A 25,403-nucleotide genomic window follows, 5' to 3' on the forward strand; every position below is an offset into this window, starting at 1 on the left:
GTGGTCACACTTTAATTAGCTAATTAACTCAAAACACCTGCCAAGGTTTCCTGAGCCTTTAAATAGTCTCCTAGTCTGGATCAGTGGGTCACTAAAGGTCATTGCTAAAGAAACTGGCTATTTACAGACTGCTGTATCCAAACTCCTTAATGGAAAGTTGAATGGAAAGAAAAATGTGGCAGAAAAATGTACAAAAGTAACAGGGATACCCACAGCCTTAAATGGATTGTGAATCTAAGCCTATTCAAGAATTTGGGGAAGATTCAACAGGAGTAGACAGCAGCTGAAGTCAGTGCTTCAAGAGCCACCACACAAAGACGTATCCAGGACATGGGATACAACTGTCACATTCTTTGTGTCAAACCACTCTTGAACCAGAGACAACATCACATGGGCTAAGAACAAAAAGGATTGAACTGTTGCTCAAAGTCCTATTTTCAGATGAAAGTAAATTGTCTATTTCATTTGGAAATGAAGGTACCTGTGTCTGAAGGAAGAGAGGAGAGGCACAAAATCACACTTCAAGGTTGCTTGAAGTCCAATGTAAAGTTTGCAGTCAGTGGTGGTTTGGGGAGCCTCGTCTTCTGCTGGTGTTGGTCCACTGTGCTTTATCACGTTCAAGGTCAGCGCAGCCGTCTACCTGGACGTTTTAGAATATTTTATGCTTTCCTCTGCTGACCAGCTTTATGGAGATGCTGATTTTATTTTTCAGCAGGACGTGGCACCTGCCCACACTGCCAAAAGTACTAATATCTGGTTTAAGTACCATGGTATTGCTGTGCTTGATAGACCAGCAAACTCACCCTACCTAAACGCCTAGAAATCTAGGATCATTAAATCCGGCTGTTCATAACATCACTTTTTCTCAACATGCATATAAGAGTAGGTATTTTATTAGCACCATGGTTTTGGGAGCATATGAGATAAACTGGTTTTAAACTTCCTGCAGGAAGAAAAAACATACAATGATCTGTCCATAGAAATTTTGAACGCCTGCTTTGAGGGCAAAAGTTGTATTTGTCCCAAAAAGTGGTGAATACGTACCACAAATCAAATGTCTCAACAATAAATTGACAGATGGCACAGGCAGCAGCACTGGGGATTAATTAAATGTAGATGTCACTTGGATGACAGGGAAGCAAGACACTCTGCAATCCTGAGTGTTCTAAACGTTATGTCTCTACATCATACAGCAGTCGCACTCCTACATGTGGGAGACTTGAATAGTCCCGCGGGAGTGTTAACTCTCAGTGCAGCTTTTTAATCAGAATACGAGGGATGCACAAATGCAGAAGACAACAATAACATGAAACTTGTCCTTTTTAGAGTACTCCCAACTTTCGTGGCTTGCACAATATGTCACTGAGCCATTCTAACAGTTTACACATCCCATGGAAAACAAAACAACAAAAAAAAAAAACTTTTTCCACAAGGAAAATTACTTAAAATTACTTAATTTCCTTAAGCCTCGATAATCTTCTGTTGAAGAAATTATATTTAGTTTTTTTTTATTGAACAAAACCAAAACAAAATATACATTTAAAATAGCACCAATATGTTTGGATAAACATATACCAAAACAGGGCACACACTAAACGAAAACAAGTAAGAAATAGCAAAAAACACTGAAAGAAAGAAAAAAGTTGTAAATAAATAAAATAGTTGAGTAAATACAAATACAAAGGGGTCTCTTTATTCCTCTTCCAATAAACCAAGGTCTCTTATTATTCCACAAATCTTGGAATCTCAATGAAACACATTTTCTTTTCTCATCTTTGGTCACTGCTCTATGCTTAAAATGTAAAGAAAAATATTTGTAATCTGACAAATACGATGGCCTTTAAAAGCAAATCATTAACTCATACAGTAGGGCTTGTACTATGTCATAAGTGCCATGTCTATGTACTTGTGCACTTGTCCGAATCAGCCCATTATAAAGATTTTATTAGGGAATTTACAATAATAGTCGTTTTTTAAATGTTTGTTTTCAGATTTTTATAAAATTATCTATTTTTTTATTATATACCAATTATCATATTATAATGTAGTAAATCTACTAAAAAGCAAAGGGTAGATTTAAATAATTTCTTTTATTCACACTTATGTAGGCATATTGCACAAAAATTTTATATCAACACAGCAAATGTCTACAAAAGGAAAAGGGAGTATATGTATTACAGTATAGAAATATAGTTGTCTACAACTAATTTTACTTTATAATAAATTACCATATTGTATGTCTCAGTGCTACTGTTTTTTCAGAGAAACAGCTACAACTAATTAAAAGAAAAAGAAATAATTCTATAAATAACCATTATTTTCCCAAGATTTTCCTTTAAAGTAACTGTCCTTCAGTACAAAAGTAGTTGATTTAGACATGAACATAAACAAGCTGTTTACTGCAGCTGAGCTAGCAGTGGTTCGCAGTTAGACAGAAACTCCAACCCCTCCACAGCTTCTATAAGGCCATTCACTTTCTCTGGTGGCAGCACTACACTTGCATTATTGCGGAACTTTTTCTGCAGGCTCTCATCACTCAGTGGCTTCCTCCAATGGCCATAGAAGGTGTCACAATGACCTTGTAACACAATTCCATTCACTAAAGTGACCTGCACTTCACCATACATGCGGTCAAAGTTGGCTGGATTGTCCTGGGGGTGCTCTACACGGACGCGGGAGAGCAGGGCATGAAGCTCTGGCCTCAGTAGTGCTTCAGGCTGGAAGGACTGCACTGTTACCTGGCCATCGAGCAGAGTGGTGCAAGCATTGAACTGGAAGGAGTGACGTGCCTGGTGCTCTGACTCTGGGAAGGGCCGATTTATATACTTTGAATGTGGCACCCGTAGTAGGATTTCCTGCACTGAGTTTGGGGAGATGACTCCATCAAAAAGATGCAGTAAAGCCTTGTGGACATGGGCAGCAGCATCAGCAACCCAGTGCATGCCCAAGTGTGCTGGAAATCGCTTAAAGGCAATATCTTGTGTCTCCAAAAGGAATGTGTGCTCTGCCTCTTCGGGCAACACCATCGGCCTTGGGCTATAGTCTTCATAAAATGCACTAAAACCAGCTACCCCAGGAACTCCATCCAGGACCAGGGGGCTTGCCTCCAGCCCACGTGAGGCTAGCAGGGCAGCTTCAAGGCCCAAACGAGAGGCATTACCAATGTGCAGAGGCTTGGACTGAGTGGCAGCATTGGCCATTGGCGCCCCTGCTAATGAGGCAGCGATGGCCAAGGCATGGCTGCACTGAGAATGGTCGAGGGAAAGGAGCCGGGCACAGGCAGCAGCACTTCCCAGTGTCCCCACGACACTAGGGGGATGGAACCTTAAAAAAATTAATTAAAAAGGATATTTAATTTATGCCTTTTAATGCATTTATTAAAAACTATTCAGAAAAGTTCGCGTAAAATTACAAAATCATAGTCTTCAAGTCAGACATTACAGATCATATTTATGGCATAACTTAAAACATATCATATCGGTGGCTGAAAAATCAGTCACAGCAGAAATGTCTCATTTATTCTATTCATCCATCTGTGTTTTTAGCCATGGACCGACCTACAGTACATAGGTTAAGGTTATGTTTAAAGGTAAGGCTAGCATTCCTTTCTTAAGGTTTATGTATATAAAATTTAACCACACTCACATTGTTCAGTTGAATTTGTTTACTACAGTGGCAGTTCTGTTTAAACTGCCCTCAAAATATTACTTATTTTAATATATTATTACTAATTTTGGGACTATATTAGAACGATGAGGTATCGTGTTATGATGGTTGCTCAACTTGGTTTAACTTTGAATTACTTTTGTTATAGAGACAATTCTTACCTTTTAGGAATGTTGTGGGCTTCATTGGAGAATCTCATCAGGCGACCTTGCATCTCAATACCAATGTTAAAGGCCATTAGGAGGTCCAGACCACTTGGCTTGCTGTTTTTGGGAAACATGTCACAAATGGCAAGAAGAGCAGGAAGCACTGCACCAGAGGGATGAGTTGCAGGGTGCCAAGTATCATCAAAGTCCATAGAATGAACCTGAAGAAGACATGCTAATCATCAAATGGTGCCTTGTAAGTACACAATTTGGCTTATTACTGGCAATGCAAGCTGTCTGCTACATATACTTATATAGTATACCAATTCCTTTATAAAGGTCAAGATGTAGCTTTTAGCTCTTTACCCTAGTTAAACAATATCACATGAATGGATCAACATTTGACCACAGGACAATATGAGAAAGGCTTAATAACAGTTCCATTTTCTCTTATTTGCCAATGATGCTATGGGGAGAATTTTTTTTTTCAGTCCTTCATTTCAACTCCCCCCCTCCCCCCCCACCCCCGCCCCACCTGTCTCAGGTGGACATGTTATGTTTGTTTTCCACTTTTCTTCTTTAATATCTAAGTATAGGAATTAGTTAAAATAAAAGTGACATAAAACACTGTGATTTATTATTTCTCAGGCCCTGGAGATCACAAATATTTGTTTCTAAGAAAAAAAAACTACCATATTGGAAAAGACAATCATTGTCTGTAAGATGTAAAATGTATTTACTGTATGACCCACAGTATGAACAGGAATACTCACTGCTACTCCATTGACTAAGGCAGCTAGGGTTGGGGAAAGCTTGGTTCCACTGCGCCCATAAACAAAGCTGATGTCATCGGGAGCGTACATGTGCTTTGAGAGAAAAGAGGAAAGATGGGTCACTTGCTGTTACATACAATGAGCTCTGCCAAAGTAGCCTGTGGACAGGCTTTATTTTAGCATTGGATACAGCATTGCTTTTGTACAAACAGGAGTTAAGGTTTGAAAGATTGGAAAAACTTGACAGTGTAGACAAAACACACACAAAATAAATTCGAAAGGGGTGTTAGGGGTGAAGTATATTCTAAAAAGCCCATGCCATTGTTCTAGGGTCAGCATTTGGTGCATTTTCGTACTCCCTTATTAGTTTATTGTTATAGAGACAATTCTTACCTCTTAGGAATGTTGTGGGCTTCATTGGAAAATCTCATCAGGCGACCTTGCATCTCAATGCCAATGTTAAAGGCCATTAGGAAGTATATTCTATAAAGCCCATGCCATTGTTCTAGGGTCAGCATTTGGTGCATTTTCGTACTCCCTTATTAGTTTATTGTTAACATGTTGCTGTTGTGTGCCATTACCTGGCAATGCTGAAGTGCAAGTTCAAACACTTCAGTGGTGCTACCCAGCAGACCTACACCAATGCTGTCCAGCACCATGCGTTTGCTTCATTGGAGTACGACTGGTGACAGATGACTTGGCTGCACTCTCTGGATGAATTTAGTCATGGACCGACCTACAGTACATAGGTTAAGGTTATGTTTAAAGGTAAGGCTAGCATTCCTTTCTTAAGGTTTATGTATATAAAATTTAACCACACTCACATTGTTCAGTTGAATTTGTTTACTACAGTGGCAGTTCTGTTTAAACTGCCCTCAAAATATTACTTGCTGTTACATACAATGAGCTCTGCCAAAGTAGCCTGTGGACAGGCTTTATTTCACCATTGGATACTGCATTGCTTTTGTACAAACAGGAGTTAAGGTTTGAAAGATTGGAAAAACTTGACAGTGTAGACAAAACACACACAAAATAAGTTCGAAAGGGGTGTTAGGGGTGAAGTATATTCTATAAAGCCCATGCCATTGTTCTAGGGTCAGCATTTGGTGCATTTTCGTACTCCCTTATTAGTTTATTGTTATAGAGACAATTCTTACCTCTTAGGAATGTTGTGGGCTTCATTAGAAAATCTCATCAGGCGACCTTGCATCTCAATGCCAATGTTAAAGGCCATTAGGAAGTATATTCTATAAGGCCCATGCCATTGTTCTAGGGTCAGCATTTGGTGCATTTTCGTACTCCCTTATTAGTTTATTGTTAACATGTTGCTGTTGTGTGCCATTACCTGGCAATGCTGAAGTGCAAGTTCAAACACTTCAGTGGTGCTACCCAGCAGACCTACACCAATGCTGTCCAGCACCATGCGTTTGCTTCTTTGGAGTACGACTGGTGACAGATGACTTGGCTGCACTCTCTGGATGAATCGACCAAAGCTGCTGGTTACAGTCTCCTCGGGGTTGGGTCGGTCCATGACTAAAAACACAGGAGGAAGAAAGGAATAAATGAGAGATTTCTGCTGTGACTGCTTTTTCAGCAACCAAGTAACCTGCTAAATATGTTTTGGTACACCAGGTTACTTTAAATCTTTGTCCAATTTGATCAATATAAGAGTGTGTTAAGAGTAGTAGAGTTAGCTCACCATCTAGTGCGGGTTTATGGAGTCCTCTGATTGTAGATAGGGTGGACACTTGTCTGAATGATCTCTAGATAATTGAAAAATTTGTATCATAGAATGTATTAGTATTAACATAACACAAGATATATGTCATGTTTTTTTAACAAGCATGAGTTCATGATTCTTTATTCTAAATAATCCAGCTATATTTTACTAGATTATAGAAATAGTTAAGGTTAGGAGCATCAGGAGTAACGTATACCACGGTCCAAGTTGTCATATAAAAATAGTAAAGAAGCAAAGAAAGCTGAAAATACACTTTCCACAGCAACATTGTCATTCATTAATATGAAAATTCTAAAAAAGCATCATTACCTGTATTGTGGGAAGCATATTGTATCTCTGTATGGTTGAGGATATTTATGTGGATGTCAAACTGAAGGAGCCTACAGTAGGTTTTTCTTTGTCTCTGCACACAATGTTTTTGTAGCTGATGCTCTTGCTTCTCAGGTGAGTCCTCATGTTCTCTTTATATAGCACGAAACACTCACCAATCGCAAGACTGGAACTTCCAAAACCTTTTTACGCAACAGGGGTGGGATATTTCGTCATTTGAGTAGAAACTTTAAAGTCCTAGCATTTGACCAATTATGTCATCCTTCAAGTTGAGGCAACAGGTTGGTTTGGATCCTTAAAGCTCCATCTACTTCACTTAAGCACATTTCTATTAAAAGAGAATCCTTCCACTGCCATCCAATAGTACTTATACTACAGATTTACAGCAGGTAAGTGAAGTTTTTTACATACTTTATATGATTTCTTAATGTTTCTTCTATTTGGCCATTTGGGCCACCTGGACGTGGCTCAGATTTGCAGGTATGTTAATGTTATATTGTAAATCTTGAACTTATTTTAGAATTACAATATTAGCTTACATAACATTTCACAAGATTTACATATAATCTTAAATAAACTTTAATAATCTTAAAATATTGGACCGTGTTCTTACAGGACAACAGCTGCAGTTTTCAACAGAATCATTAAGTTTACTGCAGGAGCAATAGCATTTTTGGTTATTAATTCTATCCTAGTTCTGATTTGAATTTTATTAATTTTGATGGAATTTCTAATGGATATTTACAATAATATGCTTGATTTCATTCCTTTTTATGATTTGCAGCTGCTTATGACAATCTTGTTTGCAGGCATTAACCATTATTATGGAGGTCATAGTGGTGTGTCTTCTTCTTTCCACTTTTAATAGACTTCCATACCAGTTGGAAGGTAAAGTTTGCTTCACAGTGGACAATCAGAAATAATAATTTATAAATCTTTAAAAATGACTTTATATTCAATAACTATTTTTAAATACCCCTTTTCAGTTGCTACTCTTTCAATATTTACCATAATTTGTTTATATGGAACTCTGGCATCACTTGTTAATTCCATATACTCCAAGACCTTAATACCAGTTGGACCCGCACTCATAAAGGTATTTTTAAATTGCTACAACATGGGAAATTTAAGTTGTTAAAAGTACTTAAATGATTTGAATGTCATTTTGTCTTGTACTTTTCATAGAATAATGATAAGAAGAAAAAATCTGCTGCTACAGCTCCATGTCCAATCTCATCTTCTCGTGGGACCAGTGGACTGCTAGAGATTGCGAAATTGCTGGAAAGCAAAGGTGTATGTGGTATACCAACAGATACTGTATATGCTTTGGCCGCTTCTTGCAAGCATCCAAGTGCAATAGAGAAAATCTACAATATTAAAGTGAGTACCATGCAATTCTTCATTTATATTTGATGTACTAACCTGTTTGAGAAAAATTTAACTTGTAATCATTTGCTTAAATTATCCTCCACAGTAACGTCCTGCAGAGAAGCCCATCTGCATCTGCATTTCTAGTTTGGAGCAGCTTGTTCCAACAAAACCACCATTTAGTCCATTGCTCTGGGAGTTCATGAGAAATGTATATCCAGGAGGGATCAGCTGTATTGTCCCAAAAGGAGACTGGCTCCTTAAACTTGGTAAGACAGCAGCATTAGAATGTCTGATCAAACATTTTCATTTTATTATTGTGTAACTTGCATAAACCTATTGTTTTAAGGTGTGGGGGCTGCATACGATCGTGTGGGGACCAAGGACAGCATAATGATTCGTGTCCCTGACCACACAGTCACTGCCCATCTGTGTGACATCACTGGGCCTTTGGCTATCACATCTGCAAATCCAAGTGGTGAACCTGACAGCACACATCATGACATGGTTATTAAGTAAGTTGTATTTCATGATTCATGACTGTTGCAATAAACTTGCAATGTACACTAAGGTTTGTTAAAAAATCATCAACCCTGTTCGTAGTCCAAATTAATATTGCTTCCTATTTTATTTATTTATAGAGCGGAGACTTTGTAATTATTTGTGCACTGAAATTCACTTATAGATTTTGTAATGATCCTTACTGTTTATGGTAAAAAAAAAGAAACCACTGTGTAACCAAACATTTTTGGTAGTAAATAAAGGTTTTAACATTAAGGCATAACAGAAGAACTTTTAAATGTCTACCAGGCGCCTTGGACACAAGATCCAAGGAGTACTGTGTGATGGGCAGTCCAATGAGCTGGTAGGCTCAACTGTGGTCAACTGCCTGAAAATTGATGAAGGTAATCCAAAAATGAGTTTACCAAAGATACAGTATTTCTACATTGTTTACCTTTTTAATGTCCCTACTAATAGACGTTGCTTTTTAGGTACCATACATTTCCTGCGAGAAGGTTGTGTCCCTGCAACAAAGGTGCAGCAAATTTTTGAGAGGGTGAAAAACAGCATGTTATGAGAAATTAAGCTACAGCATCAAAGCATACAAACTTTAATTTAACTACAGTGTAAAAACTATGGTGATAAAAAGGCAAAATGTCTGACAGATTATTGGTAATAAATTTAAAAGTGAGAGCATGATGGTAAAATAACTATATAAACTATTAATGTTTTGTTGTTGTAAAAAACATTGTGGAATAAACATGCCCAGGAGAGATGGATGATATTATATACTTTAGATGGATGATAGTATATACTGTAGGTGTCTATATATGATATGTGAATATATATTTTTCTAAATGTGTTACCATTTATAAACATTGACACAGACACTAAATTATATGCTGGCATGTATGTTAATAGTATCTCCATTTTTTTTTTGTAATTTATTGCCTAAAGTGTAGGATAAATAAATCAAGAAAGAAATCATTCTTCTTCCTCTTCTTGTATTTTTGTTATTTGACCAATTTCTTTTTTATGGTATTTTAATAAAAGCATGTGTTACTACAAAAGGGTAATTAAAATAAAATCTATACACAAAGCACTTAAAAAGATCATAATATCTGAAGTGACCACAGTACAATCACTCCAATGTCTTTCAATATTTTACAATCAACTATTTATTGTGAGTGAAGCTATCCAATTGTTAAAATTATTATGAACTTTTATATGAAAGGACACAGGGAAAAAATAAACTAATTAAAAATAAATAATATATATTTTTTTACTTATGCTGGCATACCCAGCAATTCAAAAAACAGCTTTCTTATATTTGCGAATGATTGCCAATAACACTATTATTAGTCCAAGTACACTATGTGGCCAAATTCATATCACAACCATCCATCACACCTACAGTACAGTTTGTATAATCCCATTCAATTAATAAAGGGTTGGTCCTTCTTTTGATCTTGTAGTAACCGCGACTCTTTCAGGAAGGCTTTCAACGAGATTTTGGGCAAGGTTGTGGGGATTGCCCCATTTCAACCACATTAGTGAGATAAAGCACTGATGTTGGGTAAGGGGTCCTGGATGCATTCAAAAAAGGCTGCTAACTAGCCAACTAGTTAAATCAGGTGCATTGGGAGCAGAGAAAACACCAAAATGTGCTGGACTTTCCTTCCAAACACTAATCTCATCCCTACCCATTTTCTCTTTCATCCCTTCATATCCCTAAGAAAAATGCGGGACCAATATATGTACAGTACATGTAAAAATCAAGTGTTCACTTTCTCCTGTACAGTTTATATTTATATTTAGTGTTGTAATATTTTTGTATAATTAAGGCTTTTTCATACTTTGTTTTATATTTTGTGATATAAACAAAACAAATCAAAAGTTAAACATAGTTCATAGTGATGGAGAACAGATTAATTCTATTTACATATATTCCTATGAACAAAGACTGAACCACTGTACGACCAAATCAGGTTACGAACAAAACTTAGGAATGAATTACATTTGTGAACTGAGGTTCCACTGTATTTTAAAAGAAGCAGCTAATTATAAAGTTTACAATGTGAAACACTGTTCTTTTGTCTTTTTCTTTACAAGGCTGCCTTTTCAAAAATATCAAGTGAATATATATATATCAATTCACTTGATATTTTTGAAAAGGCAGCCTTGTAAAGAAAAAGACAAAAGAACAGTGTATGTATGTACATATATATATATATATATATATATATATATATATATATATATATATATACTTGTTTTATTAACCTTGCTAAACTTCTCTTTTCACAGAAACACCTCTTATTCCCTAGACATTGAATTTTGTGTGCGACAGTTTAAAATCAGGAAATTTGATCTATTGAACTAATATACACTTCAGTGAGGCAGCACACACCTGCCACATGTTAATACTTATCTCTTATTTTATTACAGTTTACTGTAATGTCTTTTTAATCATTACTTTGTTTGTAACAGTCCAAATAACTGCAGACCATTATGAACATGCTTATATTTCACCAGGTCTTTTATTGTGCTACAAGCATACCTTACTACTACCATAAACAGTGAAAAACAGTTTTATCATGTCCCTGCTTTTACTCCTTCTTCCACACTTGTAGGTCACGGTTCAAACAAGATTTCTCCCTAATGTAACCTCATACAAAAATATACACTCCCTGGGCTTGTTGCTCAGGTTTGCTGTTCTCTGGCAGAGCAGAGGTCTTGTTTACAGCTGGAAAGTGTGGATTTGAATAAGAATTTGTGGCATTTAAAAGCATTTTCTGTGGCGTAATCCAGATGGAGAATCAACACACACATACACACACATTAAAACAATTGTTTTTTTAAACCTGCCAAACCTCTAGTTTCACCCCTAAAATCATGCAGACTGTATGTAATCTGTAACAGTTTGGGGATTCCGGTCGCATGAAACTTATTGTTGACACACCCTCCATGTAAATAACAAATAAAGCATTTAAAAAAAGACAACTATAGTAAAACCTACAGAGGATTCCATTTACGTTTTATAACAAACCATAATGATATTTGTTTTAAACATTTATTTCATTTTTATTTTGTTAAATAAACACACACACACACACACACACACACACACACACACACAACATACTGTATAGTTGAACATTGTTTAACACTTGTTAAATTATTTGTAATTCTTTCAATCATGTTCTTTTATTTGTGTTGCTTTTGTGTAATGAGTAATGTGTAATTCCTATAACCTTGTTTTACACCCCTATAGTATGTAACAAATTAACAACAATAAAAATAAACAACAAATAACAAGCAAATAAAATTTATTTAAATTCAATACAGTAAACTTTTATAAAATGTGTTTAAAATGCTTTCCCTTATTATATGTTTTACAATTATATTCTTATATTATAAACATTTTATATATGATGAGAAATGACAAGTTGGGGAATTTTATCTTATCATCTGACTTGAGAGTTCACAGTGTCATCTTACATTACCACACCTTGGTTTTTAATTAACTGATACCTCAATTTTGTATGTTTTTCCTGATAATATCCAGTACGTGTGATTATACAGAAGGAATGTCTGGCAATATGAATGTAATATACTGACCTAAAACTTCAGTTTTTATAGAAAATGTGTGCATGATGCATTGGTGTAGTGGTTAGCACTGTCGCCTTGCACCTCCAGGGTCTGGGTTCAATTCCTGGCCAGGGTCGAATCCATTCTCTGTGTGCATGGAGTTTGCATGTTCTCCCTGTGCTTGGTGGGTTTCCTCCCACAGTTCAAAGATATGCAAGTTAGGCTAATTGCCGTTCCCCCAAAAAATTGCCCGTAGTGTATGTGTGTGCCCTGCGATAGATTGGCACCCTGTCCAGGATGTACCCTGCTTCGTGTACTAAGTCTCGTGGGATAGGCTCCTATCCCTTAATACAGGATGATGTGGTATAGAAGATGAGTGAGTGAGTTAGTGTGCATGGTAAATTACTTGGGAGTATGGATCTTCTTGTTAGAATTATTTATCCATGAAAAAAAAAAATTCTTATTGGTTAATTGGATGCCAAACATAAACATACATAAAAAAGACAATAGCTAAATTATCACGGATTCTATTCACTATGAATAATGATACTTGTGTCACAAATGTTTCCAGTCCCATGCCACATGTTATTTTTGTTTAGGGCTTTTTTTGGGTTGCACAAGGTTTATACACATAGCCCATGACTGAAAGTGGAGAAAGTACAGGGTGGGCCTTTTATATGGATACACCTTAACAAAATGAGAATGGTTGTTGATATTAACTTTCTGTTTGTGGCACATTAGTATATGTGAGGGGGAAAACTTTTCAAGATGGGTGGTGACCATGGTGGCCATTTTGAAGTCGGTCATTTTGAAACCAACTTTTGTTTTTTCAATAGAAAGAGGGTCATGTGACACATCAAACATTGGGAATTTCACAAGAAAAACAATAGTGTGCCTGTTTTTAACAAAACTTAATTCTTTCAATTATCCAAATCATCACCTATCCACCACCTTGCTTGACAGTGGGTTTGAGGAATTTATGCCGAAATGCTGTTTGGGTTTTGCAAAAGGCCAAACAACTCCACTTTGCTCCATTTGTCCGGAGGACATTGTTCTAGAAGCCTTGTGGTTTGATCAGATGTAGTTTTGCAAACCTCAGTCATGTATTTTTTTGGCAGACCTATCCAACAACAAACTGTACTTGCTCAGTCTTCTTGTAATTGTGCTAACATTTAACATGCTCAGTGAGGCCTGTTGGCTCTGAGATGTAGCTTTTTTTTTTTTATATATTTCTCTGGTCATTGCACGGTCTGAGATTGGGGTCAATGTGCTTGGTCATTTACACCTGGGAAGACTGACAACTGTCTTGAGTGCTTTCCATTTGTGAATAATCTTTCTTACTGTAAAATGTTGAACCCCAAATTGTTTGGAATTGGTTTTATGACCCTTTCCAGATTGATGTGCAGCAACAATTGCTTCTCAAAGCCCATTGTTTATTTCTTCTCCTCTTGGCATTGTGTTGCCACACACCTGAATCCTCCAGACCAGATAAACTGTCTAATAAACCAGTCTAATAAACCAGATAAACCAGTCAAAACTTCTGCTACCATAGAGGTCTGTAGCACTACTAACGATAAATTAAAATTAAAACCTGATTGCAACTTACCATCTTAAATCCTGTGGAAGCAGCAAAGGGCTACTTAGTATTGGCCACATTTTTGTTAAATAAATACAGGTGCTTCTCAATAAATTAAAATATCATCAAAAAAAGTTAATTTATTTCAGTAATTCAATTCAAAAAGTGAAACTCATATATAGTAATATATAGATTCACTACACACAGGCTGACATAGTTTAAGTGTTTATTTCTTTTAATTCTGATGATTATGGCTTACAGCCAATAGAAACCCAAAACTCAGTATCTCAGAAAATGAGAATATTGTGAAAAAGTTTAATATTGGAGACTAATGTGGTCACACTTTAATTAGCTAATTAACTCAAAACACCTGCCAAGGTTTCCTGAGCCTTTAAATAGTCTCCTAGTCTGGTTCAGTGGGTCACTAAAGGTCATTGCTAAAGAAGCTGGCTATTTACAGACTGCTGTATCCAAACTCCTTAATGGAAAGTTGAATGGAAAGAAAAATGTGGCAGAAAAATGTACAAAAGCAACAGGGATACCCACAGCCTTAAATGGATTGTGAATCCAAGCCTATTCAAGAATTTGGGGAAGATTCAACAGGAGTAGACAGCAGCTGAAGTCAGTGCTTCAAGAGCCACCACACAAAGACGTATCCAGGACATGGGATACAACTGTCACATTCTTTGTGTCAAACCACTCTTGAACCAGAGACAACATCACATGGGCTAAGAACAAAAAGGATTGAACTGTTGCTCAGGGGGCCAAAGTCCTATTTTCAGATGAAAGTAAATTGTCTATTTCATTTGGAAATGAAGGTACCTGTGTCTGAAGGAAGAGAGGAGAGGCACAAAATCACACTTCAAGGTTGCTTGAAGTCCAATGTAAAGTTTGCAGTCAGTGGTGGTTTGGGGAGCCTCGTCTTCTGCTGGTGTTGGTCCACTGTGCTTTATCACGTCCAAGGTCAGCGCAGCCGTCTACCTGTACGTTTTAGAATATTTTATGCTTTCCTCTGCTGACCAGCTTTATGGAGATGCTGATTTCATTTTTCAGCAGGACGTGGCACCTGCCCACACTGCCAAAAGTACTAATATCTGGTTTAAGTACCATGGTATTGCTGTGCTTGATAGACCAGCAAACTCACCCTACCTAAACGCCTAGAAATCTAGGATTATTAAATCCGGCTGTTCATAACATCACTTTTACTCAACATGCATATAATAGTAGGTATTTTATTAGCACCATGGTTTTGGGAGCATATGAGACAAACTGGTTTTAAACTTCCCGCAGGAAAAAAAACATACAATGATCTGTCCATAGAAATTTTGAACGCCTGCTTTGAGGGCAAAAGTTGTATTTGTCCCAAAAAGTGATGAATACGTACCACAAATCAAATGTCTCAACAATAAATTGACAGATGGCACAGGCAGCAGCACTGGGGATTAATTAAATGTAGATGTCACTTGGATGACAGGGAAGCAAGACACTCTGCAATCCTGAGTGTTCTAAACGTTATGTCTCTACATCATACAGCAGTCGCACTCCTACATGTGGGAGACTTGAATAGTCCCGCGGGAGTGTTAACTCTCAGTGCAGCTTTTTAATCAGAATACGAGGGATGCACAAATGCAGAAGACAACAATAACATGAAACTTGTCCTTTTTAGAGTACTCCCAACTTTCGTGGCTTGCACAATATGTCACTGAGCCATTCTAACAGTTTACACATCCCATGGAAAACAAAAAAAAAAAAAAAAAAAACTTTTTCCACAAGGAAAATTACTTAAAATTACTTAATTTCCTTAAGCCTCGATAATCTTCTGTTGAAGAAATTATATTTAGTTTATTTTTATTGAACAAAACCAAAACAAAATATACATTTAAAATAGCACCAATATGTTTGGATAAACATATACCAAAACAGGGCACACACTAAACGAAAACAAGTAAGAAATAGCAAAAAACACTGAAAGAAAGAAAAAAGTTGTAAATAAATAAAATAGTTGAGTAAATACAAATACAAAGGGGTCTCTTTATTCCTCTTCCAATAAACCAAGGTCTCTTATTATTCCACAAATCTTGGAATCTCAATGAAACACATTTCCTTCTCTCATCTTTGGTCACTGCTCTATGCTTAAAGTGTAAAGAAAAATATTTGTAATCTGACAAATACGATGGCCTTTAAAAGCAAATCATTAACTCATACAGTAGGGCTTGTACTATGCCATAAGTGCCATGTCTATGTACTTGTGCACTTGTCCGAATCAGCCCATTATAAAGATTTTATTAGGGAATTTACAATAATAGTCGTTTTTTAAATGTTTGTTTTCAGATTTTTATAAAATTATCTATTTTTTTTATTATATACCAATTATCATATTATAACGTAGTAAATCTACTAAAAAGCAAAGGGTAGATTTAAATAATTTCTTTTATTCACACTTATGTAGGCATATTGCACAAAAATTTAATATCAACACAGCAAATGTCTACAAAAGGAAAAGGGAGTATATGTATTACAGTATAGAAATATAGTTGTCTACAACTAATTTTACTTTATAATAAATTACCATATTGTATGTCTCAGTGCTACTGTTTTTTCAGAGAAACAGCTACAACTAATTAAAAGAAAAAGAAATAATTCTATAAATAACCATTATTTTCACAAGAGTTTCCTTCAAAGTAACTGTCCTTCAGTACAAAAGTAGTTGATTTAGACATGAACATAAACAAGCTGTTTACTGCAGCTGAGCTAGCAGTGGTTCGCAGTTAGACAGAAACTCCAACCCCTCCACAGCTTCTATAAGGCCATTCACTTTCTCTGGTGGCAGCACTACACTTGCATTATTGCGGAACTTTTTCTGCAGGCTCTCATCACTCAGTGGCTTCCTCCAATGGCCATAGAAGGTGTCACAATGACCTTGTAACACAATTCCATTCACTAAAGTGACCTGCACTTCACCATACATTCGGTCAAAGTTGGCTGGATTGTCCTGGGGGTGCTCTACACGGACGCGGGAGAGCAGGGCATGAAGCTCTGGCCTCAGTAGTGCTTCAGGCTGGAAGGACTGCACTGTTACCTGGCCATCGAGCAGAGTGGTGCAAGCATTGAACTGGAAGGAGTGACGTGCCTGGTGCTCTGACTCTGGGAAGGGCCGATTTATATACTTTGAATGTGGCACCCGTAGTAGGATTTCCTGCACTGAGTTTGGGGAGATGACTCCATCAGAAAGATGCAGCAAAGCCTTGTGGACATGGGCAGCAGCATCAGCAACCCAGTGCATGCCCAAGTGGGCTGGAAATCGCTTAAAGGCAATATCTTGTGTCTCCAAAAGGAATGTGTGCTCTGCCTCTTCGGGCAACACCATCGGCCTTGGGCTATAGTCTTCATAAAATGCACTAAAACCAGCTACCCCAGGAACTCCATCCAGGACCAGGGGGCTTGCCTCCAGCCCACGTGAGGCTAGCAGGGCAGCTTCAAGGCCCAGACGAGAGGCATTACCAATGTGCAGAGGCTTGGACTGAGTGGCAGCATTGGCCATTGGCGCCCCTGCTAATGAGGCAGCGATGGCCAAGGCATGGCTGCACTGAGAATGGTCGAGGGAAAGGAGCCGGGCACAGGCAGCAGCACTTCCCAGTGTCCCCACGACACTAGGGGGATGGAACCTTGAAAAAAATAATTTAAAAGGATATTTAATTCATGCCTTTTAATGCATTTATTAAAAACTATTCCGAAAAGTTTGCATACAATTACAAAATCATAGTCTTCAAGTCAGACATTACAGATCATATTTATGGCATAACTTAAAACATATCATATCGGTGGCTGAAAAATCAGTCACAGCAGAAATGTCTCATTTATTCTATTCATCCATCTGTGTTTTTAGTCATGGACCGACCTACAGTACATAGGTTAAGGTTATGTTTAAAGGTAAGGCTAGCATTCCTTTCTTAAGGTTTATGTATATAAAATTTAACCACACTCACATTGTTCAGTTGAATTTGTTTACTACAGTGGCAGTTCTGTTTAAACTGCCCTCAAAATATTACTTATTTTAATATATTATTACTAATTTTAAGACTATATTAGAACGATGAGGTATCGTGTTATGATGGTTGCTCAACCTTGTTTTACGGTGATGTGTAGAGAATTATTATTTTTTGTTATAGAGACAATTCTTACCTCTTAGGAATGTTGTGGGCTTCATTGGAAAATCTCATCAGGCGACCTTGCATCTCAATGCCAATGTTAAAGGCCATTAGGAGGTCCAGACCACTTGGCTTGCTGTTTTTGGGAAACATGTCACAAATGGCAAGAAGAGCAGGAAGCACTGCACCAGAGGGATGAGTTGCAGGGTGCCAAGTATCATCAAAGTCCATAGAATGAACCTGAAGAAAACATGCTAATCATCAAATGGTGCCTAGTAAGTACACAATTTGGCTTATTACTGGCAATGCAAGCTGTCTGCTACATATACTTTAGAAGTATACCAATTCCTTTATAAAGGTCAAGATGTAGCTTTTAGCTCTTTACCCTAGATGAACAATATCACATGAATGGATCAACATTTGACCACAGGACAATATGAGAAAGGCTTAATAAGAGTTCCATTTTCTCTTATTTGCCAATGATGCTATGGGGAGAATTTTTTTTTTTCAGTCCCTTATTTCAAGTATGAAAAGGAATACTCACTGCTACTCCATTGACTAAGGCAGCTAGGGTTGGGGAAAGCTTGGTTCCACTGCGCCCATAAACAAAGCTGATGTCATCGGGAGCGTACATGTGCTTTGAGAGAAAAGAGGAAAGATGGGTCACTTGCTGTTACATACAATAAGCTCTGCCAAAGTAGCCTGTGGACAGGCTTTATTTCACCATTGGATACTGCATTGCTTTTGTACAAACAGGAGTTAAGGTTTGAAAGATTGGAAAAACTTGACAGTGTAGACAAAACACACACAAAATAAATTCGAAAGGGGTGTTAGGGGTGAAGTATATTCTAAAAAGCCCATGCCATTGTTCTAGGGTCAGCATTTGGTGCATTTTCGTACTCCCTTATTAGTTTATTGTTATAGAGACAATTCTTACCTCTTAGGAATGTTGTGGGCTTCATTGGAAAATCTCATCAGGCGACCTTGCATCTCAATGCCAATGTTAAAGGCCATTAGGAAGTATATTCTATAAAGCCCATGCCATTGTTCTAGGGTCAGCATTTGGTGCATTTTCGTACTCCCTTATTAGTTTATTGTTAACATGTTGCTGTTGTGTGCCATTACCTGGCAATGCTGAAGTGCAAGTTCAAACACTTCAGTGGTGCTACCCAGCAGACCTACACCAATGCTGTCCAGCACCATGCGTTTGCTTCATTGGAGTACGACTGGTGACAGATGACTTGGCTGCACTCTCTGGATGAATTTAGTCATGGACCGACCTACAGTACATAGGTTAAGGTTATGTTTAAAGGTAAGGCTAGCATTCCTTTCTTAAGGTTTATGTATATAAAATTTAACCACACTCACATTGTTCAGTTGAATTTGTTTACTACAGTGGCAGTTCTGTTTAAACTGCCCTCAAAATATTACTTGCTGTTACATACAATGAGCTCTGCCAAAGTAGCCTGTGGACAGGCTTTATTTCACCATTGGATACTGCATTGCTTTTGTACAAACAGGAGTTAAGGTTTGAAAGATTGGAAAAACTTGACAGTGTAGACAAAACACACACAAAATAAGTTCGAAAGGGGTGTTAGGGGTGAAGTATATTCTATAAAGCCCATGCCATTGTTCTAGGGTCAGCATTTGGTGCATTTTCGTACTCCCTTATTAGTTTATTGTTATAGAGACAATTCTTACCTCTTAGGAATGTTGTGGGCTTCATTAGAAAATCTCATCAGGCGACCTTGCATCTCAATGCCAATGTTAAAGGCCATTAGGAAGTATATTCTATAAGGCCCATGCCATTGTTCTAGGGTCAGCATTTGGTGCATTTTCGTACTCCCTTATTAGTTTATTGTTAACATGTTGCTGTTGTGTGCCATTACCTGGCAATGCTGAAGTGCAAGTTCAAACACTTCAGTGGTGCTACCCAGCAGACCTACACCAATGCTGTCCAGCACCATGCGTTTGCTTCTTTGGAGTACGACTGGTGACAGATGACTTGGCTGCACTCTCTGGATGAATCGACCAAAGCTGCTGGTTACAGTCTCCTCGGGGTTGGGTCGGTCCATGACTAAAAACACAGGAGGAAGAAAGGAATAAATGAGAGATTTCTGCTGTGACTGCTTTTTCAGCAACCAAGTAACCTGCTAAATATGTTTTGGTACACCAGGTTACTTTAAATCTTTGTCCAATTTGATCAATATAAGAGTGTGTTAAGAGTAGTAGAGTTAGCTCAACATCTAGTGCGGGTTTATGGAGTCCTCTGATTGTAGATAGGGTGGACACTTGTCTGAATGATCTCTAGATAATTGAAAAATTTGTATCATAGAATGTATTAGTATTAACATAACACAAGATATATGTCATGTTTTTTTAACAAGCATGAGTTCATGATTCTTTATTCTAAATAATCCAGCTATATTTTACTAGATTATAGAAATAGTTAAGGTTAGGAGCATCAGGAGTAACGTATACCACGGTCCAAGTTGTCATATAAAAATAGTAAAGAAGCAAAGAAAGCTTCCAAAACCTTTTTACGCAACAGGGGTGGGATATTTCATCATTTGAGTAGAAACTTTAAAGTCCTAGCATTTGACCAATTATGTCATCCTTCAAGTTGAGGCAACAGGTTGGTTGGGAGCCTTAAAGCTCCATCTACTTCACTTAAGCACATTTCTATTAAAAGAGAATCCTTCCACTGCCATCCAATAGTACTTATACTACAGATTTACAGCAGGTAAGTGAAGTTTTTTACATACTTTATATGATTTCTTAATGTTTCTTCTATTTGGCCATTTGGGCCACCTGGACGTGGCTCAGATTTGCAGGTATGTTAATGTTATATTGTAAATCTTGAACTTATTTTAGAATTTCAATATTAGCTTACATAACATTTCACAAGATTTACATATAATCTTAAATAAACTTTAATAATCTTAAAATATTGGACCGTGTTCTTACAGGACAACAGCTGCAGTTTTCAACAGAATCATTTAGTTTACTGCAGGAGCAATAGCATTTTTGGTTATTAATTCTATCCTAGTTCTGATTTGAATTTTATTAATTTTGATGGAATTTCTAATGGATATTTACAATAATATGCTTGATTTCATTCCTTTTTATGATTTGCAGCTGCTTATGACAATCTTGTTTGCAGGCATTAACCATTATTATGGAGGTCATAGTGGTGTGTCTTCTTCTTTCCACTTTTAATAGACTTCCATACCAGTTGGAAGGTAAAGTTTGCTTCACAGTGGACAATCAGAAATAATAATTTATAAATCTTTAAAAATGACTTTATATTCAATAACTATTTTTAAATACCCCTTTTCAGTTGCTACTCTTTCAATATTTACCATAATTTGTTTATATGGAACTCTGGCATCACTTGCTAATTCCATATACTCCAAGACCATAATACCAGTTGGACCCGCACTCATAAAGGTATTTTTAAATTGCTACAACATGGGAAATTTAAGTTGTTAAAAGTACTTAAATGATTTGAATGTCATTTTGTCTTGTACTTTTCATAGAATAATGATAAGAAGAAAAAATCTGCTGCTACAGCTCCATGTCCAATCTCATCTTCTCGTGGGACCAGTGGACTGCTAGAGATTGCGAAATTGCTGGAAAGCAAAGGTGTATGTGGTATACCAACAGATACTGTATATGCTTTGGCCGCTTCTTGCAAGCATCCAAGTGCAATAGAGAAAATCTACAATATTAAAGTGAGTACCATGCAATTCTTCATTTATATTTGATGTACTAACCTGTTTGAGAAAAATTTAACTTGTAATCATTTGCTTAAATTATCCTCCACAGGAACGTCCTGCGGAGAAGCCCATCTGCATCTGCATTTCTAGTTTGGAGCAGCTTGTTCCAACAAAACCACCATTTAGTCCATTGCTCTGGGAGTTCATGAGAAATGTATATCCAGGAGGGATCAGCTGTATTGTCCCAAAAGGAGACTGGCTCCTTAAACTTGGTAAGACAGCAGCATTAGAATGTCTGATCAAACATTTTCATTTTATTATTGTGTAACTTGCATAAACCTATTGTTTTAAGGTGTGGGGGCTGCATACGATCGTGTGGGGACCAAGGACAGCATAATGATTCGTGTCCCTGACCACACAGTCACTGCCCATCTGTGTGACATCACTGGGCCTTTGGCTATCACATCTGCAAATCCAAGTGGTGAACCTGACAGCACACATCATGACATGGTTATTAAGTAAGTTGTATTTCATGACTCATGACTGTTGCAATAAACTTGCAATGTACACTAAGGTTTGTTAAAAAATCATCAACCCTGTTTGTAGCCCAAATTAATATTGCTTCCTATTTTATTTATTTATAGAGCGGAGACTTTGTAATTATTTGTGCACTGAAATTCACTTATAGATTTTGTAATGATCCTTACTGTTTATGGTAAAAAAAAAGAAACCACTGTGTAACCAAACATTTTTGGTAGTAAATAAAGGTTTTAACATTAAGGCATAACAGAAGAACTTTTAAATGTCTACCAGGCGCCTTGGACACAAGATCCAAGGAGTACTGTGTGATGGGCAGTCCAATGAGCTGGTAGGCTCAACTGTGGTCAACTGCCTGAAAATTGATGAAGGTAATCCAAAAATGAGTTTACCAAAGATACAGTATTTCTACATTGTTTACCTTTTTAATGTCCCTACTAATAGACGTTGCTTTTTAGGTACCATACATTTCCTGCGAGAAGGTTGTGTCCCTGCAACAAAGGTGCAGCAAATTTTTGAGAGGGTGAAAAACAGCATGTTATGAGAAATTAAGCTACAGCATCAAAGCATACAAACTTTAATTTAACTACAGTGTAAAAACTATGGTGATAAAAAGGCAAAATGTCTGACAGATTATTGGTAATAAATTTAAAAGTGAGAGCATGATGGTAAAATAACTAAATAAACTATTAATGTTTTGTTGTTGTAAAAAACATTGTGGAATAAACATGCCCAGGAGAGATGGATGATATTATATACTTTAGATGGATGATAGTATATATTGTAGGTGTCTATATATGATATGTGAATATATATTTTTCTAAATGTGTTACCATTTATAAACATTGACACAGACACTAAATTATATGCTGGCATGTATGTTAATAGTATCTCCATTTTTTTTTTGTAATTTATTGCCTAAAGTGTAGGATAAATAAATCAAGAAAGAAATCATTCTTCTTCCTCTTCTTGTATTTTTGTTATTTGACCAATTTCTTTTTTATGGTATTTTAATAAAAGCATGTGTTACTACAAAAGGGTAATTAAAATAAAATCTATACACAAAGCACTTAAAAAGATCATAATATCTGAGGTGACCACAGTACAATCAACTATTTATTGTGAGTGAAGCTATCCAATTGTTAAAATTATTATGAACTTTTATATGAAAGGACACAGGGAAAAAATAAACTAATTAAAAATAAATAATATATATATATTTTTTTACTTATGCTGGCATACCCAGCAATTCAAACAACAGCTTTCTTATATTTGCGAATGATTGCCAATAACACTATTATTAGTCCAAGTACACTATGTGGCCAAATTCATATCACAACCATCCATCACACCTACAGTACAGTTTGTATAATCCCATTCAATTAATAAAGGGTTGGTCCTTCTTTTGATCTTGTAGTAACCGCGACTCTTTCAGGAAGGCTTTCAACCAGATTTTGGGCAAGGTTGTGGGGATTGCCCCATTTCAACCACATTAGTGAGATAAAGCACTGATGTTGGGTAAGGGGTCCTGGATGCATTCAAAAAAGGCTGCTAACTAGCCAACTAGTTAAATCAGGTGCATTGGGAGCAGAGAAAACACCAAAATGTGCTGGACTTTCCTTCCAAACACTAATCTCATCCCTACCCATTTTCTCTTTCATCCCTTCATATCCCTAAGAAAAATGCGGGACCAATATATGTACAGTACATGTAAAAATCAAGTGTTCACTTTCTCCTGTACAGTTTATATTTATATTTAGTGTTGTAATATTTTTGTATAATTAAGGCTTTTTCATACTTTGTTTTATATTTTGTGATATAAACAAAACAAATCAAAAGTTAAACATAGTTCATAGTGATGGAGAACAGATTAATTCTATTTACATATATTCCTATGAGCAAAGACTGAACCACTGTACGACCAAATCAGGTTACGAACAAAACTTAGGAATGACTTACATTTGTGAACTGAGGTTCCACTGTATTTTAAAAGAAGCAGCTAATTATAAAGTTTACAATGTGGAACACTGTTCTTTTGTCTTTTTCTTTACAAGGCTGCCTTTTCAAAAATATCAAGTGAATATATATATATATATATATATATATATATATATATATATATATATATATATATATATACACATATATATATATATATATATATATATCAATTCACTTGATATTTTTGAAAAGGCAGCCTTGTAAAGAAAAAGACAAAAGAACAGTGTGTGTATATATATATATATATATATATATATATATATATATATATATATATATTTATATATATATATATATATATATATATATATATATACTTGTTTTATTAACCTTGCTAAACTTCTCTTTTCACAGAAACACCTCTTATTCCCTAGACATTGAATTTTGTGTGCGACAGTTTAAAATCAGAAATTTGATCTATTGAACTAATATACACTTCAGTGAGGCAGCACACACCTGCCACATGTTAATACTTATCTCTTTTTTTGTTACAGTTTACTGTAATGTCTTTTTAATCATTACTTTGTTTGTAACAGTCCAAATAACTGCAGACCATTATGAACATGCTTACTGTATATTTCACCAGGTCTTTTATTGTGCTACAAGCATACCTTACTACTACCATAAACAGTAAAAAACAGTTTTATCATGTCCCTGCTTTTACTCCTTCTTCCACACTTGTAGGTCACGGTTCAAACAAGATTTCTCCCTAATGTAACCTCATACAAAAATATACACTCCCTGGGCTTGTTGCTCAGGTTTGCTGTTCTCTGGCAGAGCAGGTCTTGTACACATGGAAAGTGTGGATGTAAATAAGAATTTGTGGCATTTAAAAGCATTTTCTGTGGGGTAATCCAGATGGAGAATCAACACACACATACACACACATTAAAACAATTGTTTTTTTAAACCTGCCAAACCTCTAGTTTCACCCCTAAAATCATGCAGACTGTATGTAATCTGTAACAGTTTGGGGATTTCGGTCGCATGAAACTCATTGTTGACACACCCTCCATGTAAATAACAAATAAAGCATTTAAAAAAAGACAACTATAGTAAAACCTACAGAGGATTCCATTTACGTTTTATAACAAACCATAATGACATTTGTTTTACAACATTTATTTCATTTTTATCTTGTTAAATAAACACACACACACACACACACACACACACACACACACAACATACTGTATAGTTGAACATTGTTTAACACTTGTTAAATTCTTTGTAATTCTTTCAATCATGCTCTTTTATGTGTGTTGCTTTTGTGTAATGAGTAATGTGTAATTCCTATAACCTTGTT

The 25,403-nt window shown here is 36.4% G+C and overlaps 4 protein-coding genes across 4 annotated transcripts; 2 read left to right on the top strand and 2 right to left on the bottom strand.

Moving 5' to 3' along the window:
• Positions 1-2,363: 2,363 nt before the first annotated feature.
• Positions 2,364-6,668, bottom strand: LOC128532117 (cis-aconitate decarboxylase-like). The gene is made up of 6 exons (XM_053506342.1): positions 6,636-6,668; positions 6,285-6,348; positions 5,931-6,118; positions 4,586-4,678; positions 3,828-4,033; positions 2,364-3,324 (listed from the first exon to the last, which is right to left on the bottom strand). Exons 1-6 carry the CDS (start codon positions 6,651-6,653, stop codon positions 2,397-2,399), a joined length of 1,497 nt encoding a protein of 498 aa, XP_053362317.1. The 5' UTR covers positions 6,654-6,668; the 3' UTR covers positions 2,364-2,396.
• Positions 6,669-8,380: 1,712 nt separating this feature from the next.
• Positions 8,381-9,102, top strand: LOC128531848 (putative threonylcarbamoyl-AMP synthase). Its single transcript, XM_053506008.1, has 3 exons — positions 8,381-8,539; positions 8,835-8,929; positions 9,017-9,102. Exons 1-3 carry the CDS (start codon positions 8,418-8,420, stop codon positions 9,100-9,102), a joined length of 303 nt encoding a protein of 100 aa, XP_053361983.1. The 5' UTR covers positions 8,381-8,417.
• Positions 9,103-16,429: 7,327 nt separating this feature from the next.
• LOC128531849 (cis-aconitate decarboxylase-like) lies at positions 16,430-21,262 on the bottom strand. Its single transcript, XM_053506009.1, has 6 exons — positions 21,203-21,262; positions 20,081-20,147; positions 19,730-19,914; positions 18,385-18,477; positions 17,875-18,080; positions 16,430-17,357 (listed from the first exon to the last, which is right to left on the bottom strand). The coding sequence occupies exons 1-6, from the start codon at positions 21,260-21,262 to the stop codon at positions 16,430-16,432; spliced, it is 1,539 nt and encodes a 512-aa protein (XP_053361984.1).
• Positions 21,263-21,525: 263 nt separating this feature from the next.
• Positions 21,526-22,640, top strand: LOC128531850 (putative threonylcarbamoyl-AMP synthase). Its single transcript, XM_053506010.1, has 5 exons — positions 21,526-21,574; positions 21,669-21,831; positions 21,912-22,077; positions 22,373-22,467; positions 22,555-22,640. Exons 2-5 carry the CDS (start codon positions 21,765-21,767, stop codon positions 22,638-22,640), a joined length of 414 nt encoding a protein of 137 aa, XP_053361985.1. The 5' UTR covers positions 21,526-21,574; positions 21,669-21,764.
• The last annotated feature ends 2,763 nt before the right edge of the window (positions 22,641-25,403 follow it).

Source organism: Clarias gariepinus, chromosome 10 (genome assembly GCF_024256425.1).
Source record: "Clarias gariepinus isolate MV-2021 ecotype Netherlands chromosome 10, CGAR_prim_01v2, whole genome shotgun sequence".
NCBI lineage: Eukaryota > Metazoa > Chordata > Actinopteri > Siluriformes > Clariidae > Clarias > Clarias gariepinus.